The sequence below is a fragment of the Dysidea avara genome, chromosome 12 (genome assembly GCF_963678975.1).
Source record: "Dysidea avara chromosome 12, odDysAvar1.4, whole genome shotgun sequence".
Lineage (NCBI taxonomy): Eukaryota > Metazoa > Porifera > Demospongiae > Dictyoceratida > Dysideidae > Dysidea > Dysidea avara.
In genome coordinates, this window is record NC_089283.1 from 14,195,738 (window position 1) to 14,211,662 (window position 15,925).

General features: G+C 37.0%; 2 protein-coding genes across 5 annotated transcripts; both read left to right on the plus strand.

Annotated features, from left to right (window-relative positions):
* The first annotated feature begins 1,908 nt into the window (after nucleotides 1-1,908).
* On the plus strand, nucleotides 1,909-5,603 carry LOC136240557 (uncharacterized). The gene has a single exon (XM_066031552.1). It carries the CDS (start codon nucleotides 2,054-2,056, stop codon nucleotides 5,297-5,299), a length of 3,246 nt encoding a protein of 1,081 aa, XP_065887624.1. The 5' UTR covers nucleotides 1,909-2,053; the 3' UTR covers nucleotides 5,300-5,603.
* A 651-nt stretch (nucleotides 5,604-6,254) lies between these two features.
* LOC136240558 (uncharacterized) lies at nucleotides 6,255-15,424 on the plus strand. 4 transcript variants are annotated; one of them, XM_066031554.1, is made up of 9 exons: nucleotides 6,259-6,846; nucleotides 7,022-7,143; nucleotides 11,522-11,635; nucleotides 11,693-11,758; nucleotides 11,814-11,882; nucleotides 12,666-12,825; nucleotides 13,748-13,930; nucleotides 13,986-14,081; nucleotides 14,297-15,424. In XM_066031554.1, exons 1-9 carry the CDS (start codon nucleotides 6,657-6,659, stop codon nucleotides 15,298-15,300), a joined length of 2,004 nt encoding a protein of 667 aa, XP_065887626.1. In that variant the 5' UTR covers nucleotides 6,259-6,656; the 3' UTR covers nucleotides 15,301-15,424. The 4 variants fall into 4 exon arrangements, with proteins under 4 accessions (XP_065887625.1, XP_065887626.1, XP_065887627.1 ...); XM_066031553.1 differs by having other exon boundaries at nucleotides 6,255-6,846; nucleotides 11,522-11,758; XM_066031556.1 differs by lacking the exons at nucleotides 6,259-6,846; nucleotides 7,022-7,143 and adding an exon at nucleotides 10,998-11,362.
* The last annotated feature ends 501 nt before the right edge of the window (nucleotides 15,425-15,925 follow it).

Genomic DNA, 15,925 nt, shown 5'->3' on the forward strand with positions numbered 1-15,925 from the left:
GGCATGCCCCCCAGGAAATTTTTTGAAATTTAGATGCTTGAGAATGAAAATTATGATAATTTCGACAGAAAATTTGTTAAACGTAATCAGTATTCTAATAGCTAGCTAGTATCCAGCTTAAAATTATTGCCAGTCCATCTTTCCATTTTGTTGAAAGCTGCCGGCAATGCAATGTTGGTAAATCAACCAGTTAATATTAAACTTAGCTACAAAAACCTTGTTGTATAACTTATAAGCTATGCATTTTCCTCTACCTGTGGCAAGTGTGGCAAACAGTTCTTTATCATCATAATGAAGGAAGCTAAATTCAGTAACCATGAATCTTGTCCAGTTCAATGAAGACACGTGTTGTCACGTATGTTGAGGCCCTAATTAAACGCCTGAATAATGCCATCCATAAACGCCTGTCCTAAATAAAGGCCAGGGGCGTTACTTTACCAGGCCCATGGTGTGAGATACCAATCGTGAACGGCCTCCTACAACAACTAGAGTCTAGTCTACAGCTATGACAAACAATGTCAACAGCAGCTGTTACAAGGAGAAACATGGCCAGCCGCTTCAGTGACGATTGGAAACCAGGCGCCAGCATAATTAAACTGGTTTGCTATGGTTATGGTTATGGTTATAGTTAAAATATTGAGGCAGGAATTATTGGGTGGGCCATGGTCCACCTGGCCCACCCTGCTGAGCCGGCCTTGCTCCTGACATGACTTGTGAGGATCTGCTAGAACAGAGTAACAGATAGGCTTACCATTTGATAAAACTCCACGTAGATATCTGTTGCAAAAAATGGCATTCTTTAAACAAGCTTACAACTAACTGTAGGTCGTGGCTTTATATTTTGCTAATTTCCGCATCACACGAGCCCCCCGTGAGAATGTGACTAATTGCGGAGTTTGCATTGATTGATACAAACTCGCTTGTATAGACTAATCTCGATAGTTTATTTTGCAAGTTTTTATACAGCTGATCGATATGGTTAAGCACTGCTTTAGCTAGCTATTTTGTATTATTTTATGTGTAACATGTTAAGGTTTCCACTCAAAGTAGTAAGGTGCCTCTTTTTGTACACAGACTGACCTTTAAGGGAAAAGAAACAAGTGTTAATTCTTCAATGTCAGCATATAGTTTTAACACCTGTGCATATGAGCCTTATCCACAATGACGTTTTATGACATCAGGAGAATAAAGATGGCCGCGATAGTTGGGGGACTGTTATACAGGCGCCTATGGAGAAAAAAAATTTAATTGCTCATATTTCAGCCAGAAAAGAAGATATCGAGTTCTAAACAACAGGTACAGTCAAGTTTTATATAAGACATTACGATGAACGAGTTTTGTCGCGTTTCAAATTTTTTTCTAAATAGCGTACGTTTACAATAGCTTTTGTTACTTCGTATCCAAACCTGTCGGTTAATGGTCGATATCTCCATGTCTAGCTGAAATGTGAGCGATCGAAAAATTTTCTCCATAGGCGCCTGTATAACAGTCCCCCAACTACCGCGGCCATTTTTATTCTTGTGATGTCATAAAACGTCATTGTGGATAAGGCTCATTTAAAAAGTGGCACATGACCAAAAACTCCCACAATAAATTATATCAAGACACGCGGTGATGTGTCGTGCGACCCAAGAAGCCGGCGCGCAACACCCGCGAGTATATTGACATGCAGGAAGAACGAAGACGCAATTTTGGCACCTTCGTAGCTCTGTGCTGCTTTGATGAAACAAGACGATTTTTGCTGTGGACACGTCCGCCAACTTCAGTACTCCACATACCAAATCTGAGTGAAATTGGTTTCAAGAATTCTGGAGATATTCGACTTCAAAAATTGGCTTAGTTTCTTGTTTGTTTTTTTTTTCTTCCTCTTTTCGCACACTTAGGCCACACCAAGTCATACCTTAGTTTCTGGTCACCCGCCCGCATGGAAATCTGGAACTACAGTTTATGGGGACTATTATTGTTTTTATAGGCGCTTAACGGCACGTGACTCACCTATCTGGTTTATCACGTATTTAACACGTTTTACAAGTTTACCACGTGTGTTCATAGAATGAAGGTGTTATTGTTATTGCTATTAGTGATGACAATTGTTAACTGTTGCGTAGTGGACAAGGCTAATCACAAAGTGCTGTTAAAGTGGAAAATCATAAAATGTGAAACACAAAACACAGTTGCAGAGTTTTTTGGAGTGATCTGTCAGCAACATTTAGAAGTGGAGGTTGACTCATTGACTGTGGAAGCTGCCTATATAGGTAGGAGTAAGGAAGCACTGGATTCAACAGATTTAGACATTGATTTAGGTGAGGTTATAAGTACTTTTGGTTCCTTTTTAAAATATGAAGTTAAATCAAAGGCTACACAAGTAAAAAGCACCAGTAGTAGCGTTTCAGCATTTGCCATTATGATGGCTGCTCAGAGAGAAGAATGTCGTGGTAGATTACCCGATAAACTAGAGAAAGATACACTTACAAGAAAAGAAAAGTTGTATAATGATGTAATTGATTTGCTGGAAAAATATAACCTTTCATGGAAAGGCAGAGATGCCACAAATAGCTATGGGGTGCGTCTAGTTAAAGTACTTGTTGAGTGTTTGTGGTACCTTGATGGTCGTTACCAAATCTTCATAAAGCAAGGTTATCCAATACCACAAATCTTTACCAGCTTTACTGGCTACAATGTTCCAGAAGCATCTAAGCATCGAAAACGTAGCCTTGATAATATGGCTGCTACCACACTCCGTGATCACTCAACATCACTGCTGTCATGTTTGCAAAGTACCTACTGGAAAGAACCAATGTTTGTAAGTTTCAAAAAAGAAATTGAGTTGTTGACAGAAAGTTTGTTAGGCTATCAAGACTACCTAGAATCACAAAATAAAAAAATAAGGCTTTCGCACAATTCATGTGTCCCTATTCGAAAAATTTCAGAGTCTATAAGTATTGAAATCATTAAAAGGAAACAATTTATAGCTCCATGCCACAAAAGCTTGAGCGTGGCTCTATCACAAGCTGAAGCATATCAACATTTGTCTGTAGGAGAATTTTGTCCTAGTGATGTTCAGTGCCGTTACAGGTACATGCAAAGGTTAAAATCAGGTTTAAATGTTCCCTTTGTCCTTTTGACCTACTCTCCTGGAAACAACATGGGAAATTTATATTTTGTGTGGAATTTTGAAAGCAGTGACACCATAGAAACTGTTTTTCAGAAGAGTTTACCTGTTGTTGATACAATTAAATCATTATTGCCACAATATCATACAAGAGCGATGCGTAAAGCACTCCTGTCAAAGTATGGCTGCATTACAAGTAAAATTCAACCTGCACTCTTAAGGCAGTTTTATAGAGATTTAACTGGGGATTGTTCATCGGCTTCTAATCTTTCTGAAAAGGAAATTGATCTTCGTGTGGCTCACATCATTGATATGGAGCCAAGTGATCCAAGCACAGTTTTTGATCTTCGTTCCTTAAATTCTTCAAGTGATCGCAAAAAATATGACGTTTTTTGGGAATGTTGTTCAAAGTATTTAAATGAATCCATCGGTACTGCTGTTGATGACAGACGTCATTCTGATGTGGTGCATCTGGCACAAGCTATATCTATTCGTGACCTCCGTGATGAAGTACAAAAGAAATGTCCTGAAGGTACTTCTATACCGTCGTTGGAATGGATCAGACTACAATTTTGGCCAAAGTCAAAAAGGTCAAGTAGTATTCATTATACTGGAGTTCTGAAAATCAAATTTATGGTACAAAAACGCCAATGGCGCAAAGAACATTGTGATGCTCATTATGGAGCAGCTGTATTTAGGTATTTACGTGAACTAGCCATCAAATTCTGTGAATACACTGGTTTTGTTTGCTTAGATGATAAGCACAAAATTAAAATTGGCGAGCCTGGGTATCCATTAGCTGCAGCTGAACGTGGTCGCCGTGTTGTGGTATCTGCTACGAAGACATTTGAGGTTGGGGACCATGACTTTTCAAGAGTGTCTGTAATCCCTTCAGTATCATTGTTGGTAGACGTTCCAGCTGATATCTCTGAGTCTTGGTATTCTGGTCGAGTAAATGTTTGTTTAAAGGAGAGTGCATTTCAACCCTCATCTCCACTTAGACATATGTCTGAGTTGCATAAAATTCTTACTCAAGCTAATTTTGACAAACCCATATTATGTATCTACACAGATGGTGGCCCAGATCACCGAACCACATATGTTTCAGTTAAGCTTTCTCTAATTGCCCTTTATCTTAAGTTGGACTTAGATTATTTAATTGCTGCCAGGACACCGCCTTACCATAGTTGGCGAAACCCAGTAGAAAGAGCCATGTCACTTCTAAATTTGGGATTGCAATGTGTTGGCATGATGAGAAGAGAAGGCAGTGAATCATTTGAAAGAGAAATGGCACAATGTGGCAATATGAAAGCTATAAGAAAGGCAGGAGACAAAAGAGAGGGATTCAAGGGTGATCTAGAGGACTCTGTAGAGCCAGTTAAGGGTTTACTATCTCAAATATTTCAGAGACTAAAGTTGAAGGAAAAAGATGTAAATTGTATTTCTCCTGCTACGGACACTGAAATCACAGAAATGTGGGAAGAATTGAAATCTATTGATCCTGGATGTGGTGATCCACAGTCACTGAAGACAAAGTCAGCAGTAACAGAAAACCCAATACTAAGCCAATTTTTCTCCCACTGCTGTCGAGAGCGACATTACTATTTTGAAATTAAGAAATGTGGCAAGGACGAATGCCATATTTGTAGGCCTGTCAGATTAGCCTCATCTGTGTTTCAAAATATCCACCACTTTCCTGACCCAGTTCCAGCAGATAATGATCATTATAAATCTTTTAGTGACATTTATGGACATAACACTACAGAAGAACATCGACCATCTTTAAAGAAACGGTCGTCCAAAGAGAAGACTCTGCCATTTCATGGAAAGCTTCAGCATGTTAAAAATGCAAATCTAATGCTTGAATGTGAAGAGTGTGGTATGTGGCGGCTAATTTATGCCAAAACAAAGCTTACCAAAGCACAGAGTGATAATTTGCAAGCAGCCCTTGAAGGAATGTCATTTTCCTGTGGAGCTCCGCTTCAAGAACTAGAGTTACCATCTGACTTGATTGACACTGTGTTTGTACGTAATCTGAACTGTCATGAACCTATTGAAGCCCTGTACTATAGTGCTAAATACGAGCCCATATGTGTATACTGTGCAAAGCCACAGGGTTTCACTGATGATAAGCAGTACCCCCAATGCAGTGACTGTAAGGATAAGCCTGTTGTTACTAAAAGGTAACTTCAGATTTATAATTTTGTCTACATGAATGCATAGTATACACCTTTGAGATGTTGTAGTTTTTAGAGTTTTCTTTTTGTGTTTGCTATGTACGTTTTTACCAGTCATCAACTTTTGTGTTTTCAGTACATCTTGGCAGTATTTTGTAAGTGTATACGTATGCTTATGTTGTGTGTGTCTGTCTGTTATTCACTGAAGTTTTAACATGAAAAATTAACTGGAAGTAGCTATGCAATTAAATTTAGTTATTAGTGAAAGTCATGTTCATCCTTTGCATTGTGTGAGGGTATAGTATAGTACAGTATATGAGGGTGTAGTATAGTCCTCAAGTCCTGATCATCCGCCCGCCCGCATCAATTTCTTAGGTTGGGTGTGACCAGAAACTAAAGTATGACTTGGAGTGGCCTTACAAAAAACGCGAACGCCATATCCGATTGCCTTGAAACTTGGCACACACAGAAGGGGGGTATAAAAGCGCATCTCTGTACCAACTTTGAACAGGCAAAGAGTTATTAGTGATCATTCACGAAAAATAACACTAATATGTTGCCACGCCTACAGGATAAACTGCTTATGGGAAGACGCTGAAAATAGGTGGGTGAATAGGTTAACTATTGAACCTCAAACTTTTGTGGTTTGAAAGACATTGAGCTAAAAACCAGGAAGATGCAATGAAAAAACCAACAATGTGTAATCGAGATTAGCTAATAAATAACGACTACTTACCATGCCTATCAGAAAAACCACTTGGGGTAACGCTTTGAAAATCGCTGTACAGATGGAGTAATCATCTTAGAAAGGCTCTTCAATGGTGTAGAAGAATCAGACTATTTTCTGGTAACAAGTTTGCAAAACTAATAACAGTTGGAGCATTATTGTAATTCATAGGAAATTCTTCTGATAAGTTCAGCAGTAAATCGATTAAAAACATGTTATGACCAGTCCTTATTGCTACTTATCTATTGATCAACGTTGTACAAGGAGAAATGATCTAACCATGAAAAACTAATAGCTTGGTGGTTACAGAGCAACAATTTCTCACAAAGCAACCAACAGTTTTGCTGCTAGCTATAGTGTTTCAGCATTTTTACATCTCCTCACCTTCCTATATGCTTTGATAAACTATGTGGGAAATAAACTTTACAATGAAGGTCATTTCAAGATGACTACTCCAGTAGACCAGTGTTTTAATAAAGTCGCTGAGGAAGTCAATGTTTCATTAGAGTGCCTTAAAATCATAAAAACACAAAAATAAACACTCAACTGTTCATTTGGTGCACTTGCTACCTGAGTTCATGACCTTTCTATACATTTTTTAAGGTGGAAGTTGCTCTTTCATATAGATGTTTGAAAAGTCATGGATTGGAGCAGTGGAAAAACTTTACTGAGACAAGCCTTAGATTGGAATAGTGGGAAAACTCTACTGAAACAAATGACAAACAGAATCAAATTCTGGGGTGGAAATAATGCAACTCTTGACTATGCACTGCAAAAGGAGAAAGAGACACAAAATTTGGCAAGTAGATTTGCTGCAACTAAAACTGAAGGTAGGAGTAGCTATGCATTTAAGTTGTTATCTTTATCTTCACTTAACATATTTATCCTTAATATTCACATCTATCCTTATTTCATTTCAGTTTTTGGTAATACATTATGTATTTCAAATTCTGTGACTGAAAATACTTATTGTGTGTACAGCATAATGACTGGCGGTTTTTATAGCAATGTCCAGTATCTTACACTGGAGCAAAGGAGAGCAAAACAAACTGTTTTCCCAAATATTTGGTAGAGTGGCTGAATTAAATTGGATGTGGGAGAAAGCCTTGGAAGATTTTTCTAATCAGGTAAGTAAACATGTTCAATACTGCTGTAGATATAGTGATATCATCAATACATACTGTCTAATTTAGCTATTAAAAGCTTTAAGCAGGTGGCTTAGATCTATTTATAAGGAACACATATACGGTGTGGGATCCATAACAGCTAAAAATTTGAGACTGCAAATCAAAGGCACTGAACAGTTTAGCATGGAGTATGTATATGCCCACATTTAAACAAAATTCTCTATGTAGGCTGAGGTATCTAAGCTGGCCCCATTTGAATTTTAGCGTTGCACTGATCAATATCGAACAGTACAGTAGCACTGTTTAGGTAGGGCTCCCCCTAAAATGATGCACACTGCCTAAAATTCCAATTTCAAAAATCATCCTAGAGACATCTTACATGATGAAAATCACCTTTATGGAATAATATTAGTCCATCTAACATCAAATGCAGCATTAAAGACAAGAAAACACTAATAGGCAGCTGGATATAGAATTAATAAATGCTAAAACTTGGATTTTAGTCTGCCTGTCTGCCTGCCTGCCTGCCTGCCCGCCCGCCTGCCTGCCTGCCTGCCTGCCTGCCTGCCTGCCTGCCTGCCTGCCTGCCTGTCTGCCTTCCTGCCTGCCTGCCTGACCACAGTCGCAAGCCTAGAGGCCAAACCAAGCAGCACACTGCCACCATTTTATGCTAAAATACTAAACTCACCAGTGGAATGTGCCTTTTGGGGTTACGACAAGTTTGTGCCCTCTGCCTCTTGTCTTTCCTTTTTATCTTCAATCAGGCTAAGCACCACATTTATACACCACAAACATATTTAAGTACTTATGCTTGGTAGATACCTGTAACTTCACGATAGGTTCAATACCACGCTTATTAATTAATAAACCCAATCTTGGTTGATTAATAATGATTCAGCACTGAGACCATGATACCTCTTAACAGTCTGTCACAGTGACACATCTTGTTATTGTTGGCCTAGCTGTATTGATATAATGCTAAAATATGAAATAGTGGCACACCCCTGATAGTGAAAGGCTGACTTGAGATACTCTAATACAGTAGTCACTAATACAGGTAGAACAGTCACACATGTATAGTTGTATGCTATAACAAAAAAACCAAACAAATTAGTGTATTAAAAATTATCAGTTTAAAAATGAAGTAGGGATCCAAGCAATAAAAAGTAATGAAACAAGAGATGAATGATGGTATTACAACGTAGATCGGTGGGAAATCCCTACTTTGGAATTGTTGTTATAACATGCCAATATAGGGATTTTCCAACTGAGCTATGCTGTAATACCATCATACATCTCTTGTCACTACTTTTTATTGCTTGGATCCCTACTTTCTTTTTTAATTAATTACTAAAGATCATGTTTCATAATCACCAATGCAGCTTTCTATTCTTTACTTTGCAAGCAATGTTGCCTATTAACTAGTGGCTCAGTACAATTATATTGTTGTGATCATAAGCTGTGACTGCCTCTGAAAACCAGGTCTTATTGCCTGTACCCAAGTATTAGGTCAGTCAGCAGTATTAAGTCAGTCTATTACATTTTTATGAATCTGTAAATTGTGGAAAAGCATGATGCCTCATACCTCAACTATGGGCTTGATTTCTTCACAGTTTGACATCACTTTGGTTAGCGATATGCGTTTTCACCAGCCACAGCAACTACAATGCATGCACCATGGACTTACCTTTGTCCTCCTTTCTCCATTAGTATGTAGGTGTTCAAGGCAATTGGCAGTAACACGGCTTCAATTCTTTAATTACTGTAGTGTTGTTGGATCAACTACAGAAGCACTTTGGGTGGAATGTACCTGAAACTGAAGCAGAATGGCCATTATGTTTTAGTAATGAAATGCATTCAGCTGTAGTTAACTTTAATCCCTTGGTTGTGTAAAGGGACTAATATAAACTAGTATATAGCTGCAGGTGCATGTAGATGATCCCCTTGTTTCATTGCTTTTATTTCTACAATCCATATTTAAATCTAAAATTTATTATTTTTTTACACTTGTAATAAACTTACTGTTGACTCATTTCCATCCACCATCTCATAGTGTATGTATTCCTTGAATGCACCTGATATGTATGTGTTAGATTTTCTGCCACCTAAATCTATAGTAAATGGCTTTCAAGGATGAGTGTATTGTTCTATAATATGTGAAAATTTTGTAGCATAATATAGGTGGAACCAAGAGTTCATAATATATATATTTAGGTATATATTATGTACTCTTGGTGGAACCCACAATGAGCTAAGATTTCATAAGAACCCACAGTTGGTTAAGCTGGCCAAAGAATTGGTGAAACTTTGGTTTAGAATGCTACACATTCATAAGTACAGTTTGAATCATTCGGCATACCATTCTGCACAGGAGCAGATCCAGGATTTTGCTAAAGGGGGGGCACACTGGTAGAAGTGACTCCACAGTGTCCGTGAAATGTAAAGCATGAGCTTCCTAGGGGGTCTAGGGGCATGCACCCCCAAGGAAATTTTTAAAAATAATATTAAATGTTTTGAGATTGAATTTGGTGACTGTTTGTTGATAGTCAACCCTGGAAGTATGAATGCTACACTGTAAACATAGTAGTGGTCACAACACACTAACACAGGTGTGATATTGTTGTCCAAACTGGCACATCCTTACAAGAATAGTATGCAGTAATATGGTGTGCATAGTATATTAGTCACACTAATAATAGTGTGACCATACATGTACAGCTGAAAAAAAGCACTTGTGCATTCAGGAGTGGAAGGGTAGAATGTGATGGCTTTATTATCAAAGTCAACTACTCATCATAGTATTATTGTGAAATATTACACCATCTGCAGTTTCACAATTGATGTAACATTCCTGGAATGTCAACAATATGCAAACAGTACACAACACTATTAGTCAGTCAGAAACTTACTGCTTTCAAATCTCTACTTATATTGTTTCAAAATGTATATAAAACCTATACCACCAAGCCTGGAGTTTGATTGTGGGTTTAATTTCACTCAACTGAGGCTACCTTAAGATATGTTTGGGCCCCCACTGATCATCAGTATTCATCTCTCTACTGTTGACTGGATTAATCTAATGGAAATTCAGTGAGTTAATGTTAATCAAGAATAAATTTACCCTTCGTTAATGCAAATTGGTTACTTTATTGCAAATTGGTTACTTTATTGATACAAACATACCAGCTTTGTTCATCGACTTGAACTGTCACTACAATAAAATGTGTATTTTGATTTGTGCATACCACACACACATCACATACTTCAGTGGAGTATGTGATGTGTAGGAGATGATGGTTCACATTTGCTATAATGGACAAATGGGTTCACATTTGCTAACTAATGGACAAATGTGAACTATCATCTCCTACACATCACATACACCACAGGAGTGCATGCTATGTACAACACATTTAGAGCATACCACATAAATTATGCACAAATACACATTTTATTGTAATGTGCCTGTGCAATGGCTTAGTACAAAATGAGTTTATTTATAGCACATAAATTCAAGCTAAAACACAGTATTAGCATTAACATAAGGTCTATCACAAAATATTTAAACATGTTGTGTGCAGCTGCATGAGTTTTCATCTCCAGAGAATTTTTAGTTGCATTAACTAGGGTGTGGATGCTATCATAGAGTCAGTAACTCAATTTAGAACAGGTGTTTTAGTTGTTTAAAATGACAAACAGTGTTTATATTATGCTACTCTTGACTGTTTTATTAGAATAAATGACTTTTATATTAAAGTATCTTAATTTCTAAATGTAGAGGGCACTCTAACCCATCTATTTCCCCTGCGCTATGCCTATATGGGTAGCAATTTGCTAGAGACAGGTTTATGTAATAAATAAACTGCATCAAACATGTTTGAATTGTGTATAAGGTGCCTAGCTATGTTCAATGAACAATACTATTAGAAATTTTCTGAAGGGAGGGTGGACTGGATCCCCTGGCCCACCCCTGCTGTGGGCATGTGCATGCTTTCAGGTTTAGATTTAGAAACTATGAGAAAATATTTTAGACTCTTTTACCATTAAAATAAGCAAGTGTGTATTAGAGTGATGGACTGTTTGGTGCATCCAATATAAGTGGGAAGACCATGCTACTCTCCCCCATTTCCTTAAGAACTTGAATAATTATTTTTGGAAAAACTGATGGCAAAGCACCGGAGGGATGTGATAGTGTCACTGTACAACAAGCATGTCAAATGTAAGTTTTATATACAGTTACATGTAGATGTATTGTTAATCTTAGGATCAGGACTTACAGGCTTCTGCCTTTCATATAATCCCTGTATTATTATTAATAATTATGTATAGTAAGTTTTACACAATTAGCTATGTTCTTTCCTTTTGCTTGCTCATATAGTATTCAAAATATCATCACCGTCTTGAGATGTTGTTTGAGACAGATAAAAGGATAGATGAACACAACAAAGAATTAATGGACTGCCATGCTAGACTAACAAAAGCTAAGAAACAGGTAGCCTTGCATATTTTGTATGGAGAGAGAAACTTAAGGATCTTAATGTCCTTTCAGTATGAGGCAGCTTTAAAGAAAGGAGATAAAGTTCGTATCGGTGCACGAGAAAATGAGTTCAAAACAGTTCAGTTCACTTTGTTTCTCAGTAATAATTTAGTTAATCCTTGTATCAACTTAGATGTCATTGCAGTATTTTTCCATGCAAACAAGTGTAGAGGCTCTTGTTGAAAAACTGGAACTGAAAATGGTATGCAAAAGATTCTCTGAAGCACTATACATATACACACATGCTATGCATACTTACAATTAACACACAAATTATAATTAAGCAATCTCTGATATACAGTATAATTATACTATCCAGGCAAGCTGCAGAGTGTGGCCTTCAAAAGTCTGGGTGAAAGTTAAGAAATCACAGGTGGTGGCCATGAAATGGTTGCAATGATGTTAATGATGATAAATTTTAAACAAAAAGGATTAAAGTATTTGCAGTTTTGCAATTAAACTGTTTCTGTTTGATAAAAGTTATTTTGCTGCTTCTGGTCCTGAAGGAAGGGAATTACTTGAGTTATTTAGATTTATCACTGTATTTTAATTTCAAGTGCAAATGCACTGCTGTTTGAAAATTTACTCTTGTTATACCAGCATTTTGGTCTTAGAATTAAAGATCACTAGTAAAATGTAAAACTTTGCAAAAGTTAGCATATTCAATACTGATACTATATTGACAACCCCAAGAGGGTAAATACTTGTGGATATTGAAGAACATAAAGATCAAAGTACTTAATAGATCAGTCAAATAGCTACCCTAATATACAATCATTGTGATTTATAAAGCATTTTACATAAACATGCATGTGTGCATATTTTGTACAAAATAAATATTTAATAGACACTTTTAGAATGAAAAAGGGAAAATAATCCTTCGAACTCAAAATGAAAAATGTGTATTACAAAAAAAACAACTGTGTAATAATATTTATAATTGTGTATACAGTTACTGAAAAACTTTCACCTTCATTGGTGACAGGTAACCTATGTAAGAGCAGCACTAAAGGAGCAAGCAAATGCCTATGTCAACTTGGCTGGGAAATGTCAGGCTATCTTCACTGCTCAACGAGGCATGACTGCGATCATTCCAGCGATCATTCCTCAAAATAATGATGCTTCGTCACTCTCAAATCATGACAGTTAGTGCTATATTTTCTTTTATATAATCATGTTAATTTTTCAAGTGAATATAAAATACACCATAATAAATGCAGCAGGATTATATGTATATACATAAAAATATGGAAACCCAGCAGGAATTTACACACACAAACCCTTAAAAATTGAGTTGAATTATGGATAGCAGCCAAACACACAAAGTAAAGCCTATGTTAGTCATGTGAAATACAGCTATTGCTGCCCAGCAAACTAGCACTGGGATGCCTGTGTATCACTCAGGCACTTGAGCCTTGTGTAGGCGAATCCTCCTGGGGCAGCACTAGTAACCTGCAGGAGGTCTCATGGAGAGAGTTCACAGAACTCAAAGTTCCACAACGACCCCAACACCTCTAAGCCAGTTGGGCATTTGTAAACGTCAGTACACAATGATGTTACGGCTGGGTGGGCTGTTTCCCCAGTTGACATCAGGACACCAAATCCCCATTATACAGCTGGGTAGACTGGAGCAATGTGAGTAATGTTTCTTGTTCAAGGAAATAACAACACCAAATTGGCATAACCAGGCATCAAATCTGATTACCAGGCCAATGCTCTGGTCACTTGGCTATACTGCCTCGCACATTCAAACACACATATGTATATACACTCACATACACACACATGTACACATGTTATACAGAAATGCAAGATTGACATGCTTAAAGAGAAAAAGGAAATAGTTGCATATTGTGACCGATACTATACATATTGTGGTGGATACTGTTTGTGGTGCTGATACTGTACCTATCAGTGTACTAGCTAGCTAATGGAAATATTTTAATATGTACACTATTAACAAGAATTAGAAGGAAATGCACACAATTTTTTTAAATTGCTAAGATCATTCGTAACATTTGGGTTGCAATGAAAGTTTATTATTGCTTTGTCCATTGAATTCTCTAGTATTTAATGACAATATTCACAGTCTTGTTGACTCACTGAGTAAGAAGTTAGGGTTGCTACCACCACATGAGGGAGGAATTGATCAACCTGATGCATCGGGAACAATTCCCTCATCAGTTGATGATAGCAAAAAGAATACATTAACTATGAATCCTAGGAGAATGGCAAAGATAAAGCATACAGGTACATCTACAGTAAACTGTTTTCCTTCTGATAGTACATTTACACTGTGGCTTAGGCAACATTGGATTGCCAGTTCCTCCAAGAAGTGCAGAATCCCTAGAAATCTCATCTTATGGAAGCATTTATATGCCTCCTCAAAGAAAGAAAGTCTGTAAGTTATGTGATTCATTCAGAAATATAAGTGAGAGGGGATGCTTGGCTGGAACCCTGGAACCATGTAATTAAAGGTTGCATCCATTTATTAGTTCTCATCTCCATAGTCATAATATCATTGGCATGATAAACTTCTATTGTAACCCTCAACGTACTGTACATATCAGGCAATTTCTGTACAATTGTATATAAATATAATTATTTCTTCTACAGTGAAATGGAACAGCAATACAAGTGTAGGATATGCTACTGTAAGTGACCCTACACTATATGAAAGCGTTGAAGATTTGCAGCAAAAAATGAAATTGCGTGATCTCCAAGTTCGTGAAAGCTGGACCGATGACTTAATGATGAACTGTGCTAGCACCGAGGCATGTTCAGTTATGCATTATAGCAGTGGTAATATTCAGATGAGGCCCCGAAGTTATTCCAATTCTCACTTGCCTTGCACTTCAGTATGTGGTGAGGGAGAAGAACCATTGCAATCTTTCTCACTACCAAAAAGAAAAACCTCTGAGTTTTCATCCTTACCAATTATCCCTAACAATCTTCCTTCTATAGAAACACACAAACTCTCTATTAAAAACAGGCACCATTCTTCATCTGAAGACCTGGTTAAAGCTGACCAATACCCTTATCACAAAGGGTACCTTACATTGATGGAGGCAACAATGGAACATCCTACCCCATCTGTATATAAGTCTCACAGTTTGGATGCTGCTAGTTTTGTGTCATTACACGATAGACCACTAACACCACCTAGGTCAAAGTCTTGTGAAGCTATCAGTAACATTAGCTTTAAACAAGTACAATCAAATGTAGGCAGAAATGCAACTACTATCAGTGGCAGTGATGAGCTGTCAATTTTTCACCCAAATGATGATCACATAGTGGAGCAACACAAGATACTGCCATCCACAGAAGAGGGTCAACTAAATATATTTGCAGCACTCAACCAAGTAGTTTACCACTTTGTAGCAAACTCTCTTAGAGCAGAGAATGATGAGTACAGTGGAGCAAGTTTGAGAGAAATTTTTGAACAACACTGTCACAATGAAAAACCGTTTAAAGTTAGTTCATCATCCAAAGGGAATGAGGAATTGTCAAAGCATGACCAGGAAGAAGAATTTTACTATTCTAGTAATGACTCAGTATTAGTTGATGATTCTCCAGCACACCAAAATTATGTGCCAAGCAATCAGAAACAAGAAGACTAACTACCTAATACAACATTACATATTATTATATATATTTTATGCAAGTGTCAACTCTTAACTGCTACTATATGCAAATTATGAAAAGCACTGTAATTATGAATATTACTTTATATTTTATGTAAGTGTGGACCCTTGAAGTAGTCCTATGGGCTACAGCAGCTACACAACCCAAACCCCAATAACTATGGGAATAACTTCACACTTCATTTTCCACATGGATGGGAGTTCAATGGATAATTAAGTCCTTATATGTCTCAACATTGCAATCTGAAGGGACTGCACTTCATTTTCATGCAAAAATGTTTCTGAAAAAGCTTTGTGTAAAAATATTTTATTATCATTTACTTGCTCTTTAGCTATAATAGCTATAGCTAGAGTATCTCAATCTTTTGCAAAAAAAAATTTAGTATTGTATATGAAAATTATTTCATTGCAAAGAAGAAAAGGCAAATTATGGTACTATACTAATTATGCAAATTATGAATAGCACTGTGAAAAGGTAAGATAACAATTAGCAAAAATTATAGCAATGGAGATTTCAACGAAAAAAAATCACAAAGCTAGAGCTAATTATAGGTTTACATAGGGATAACATAGCTACATGTACAGTGTAATCATTGACCTT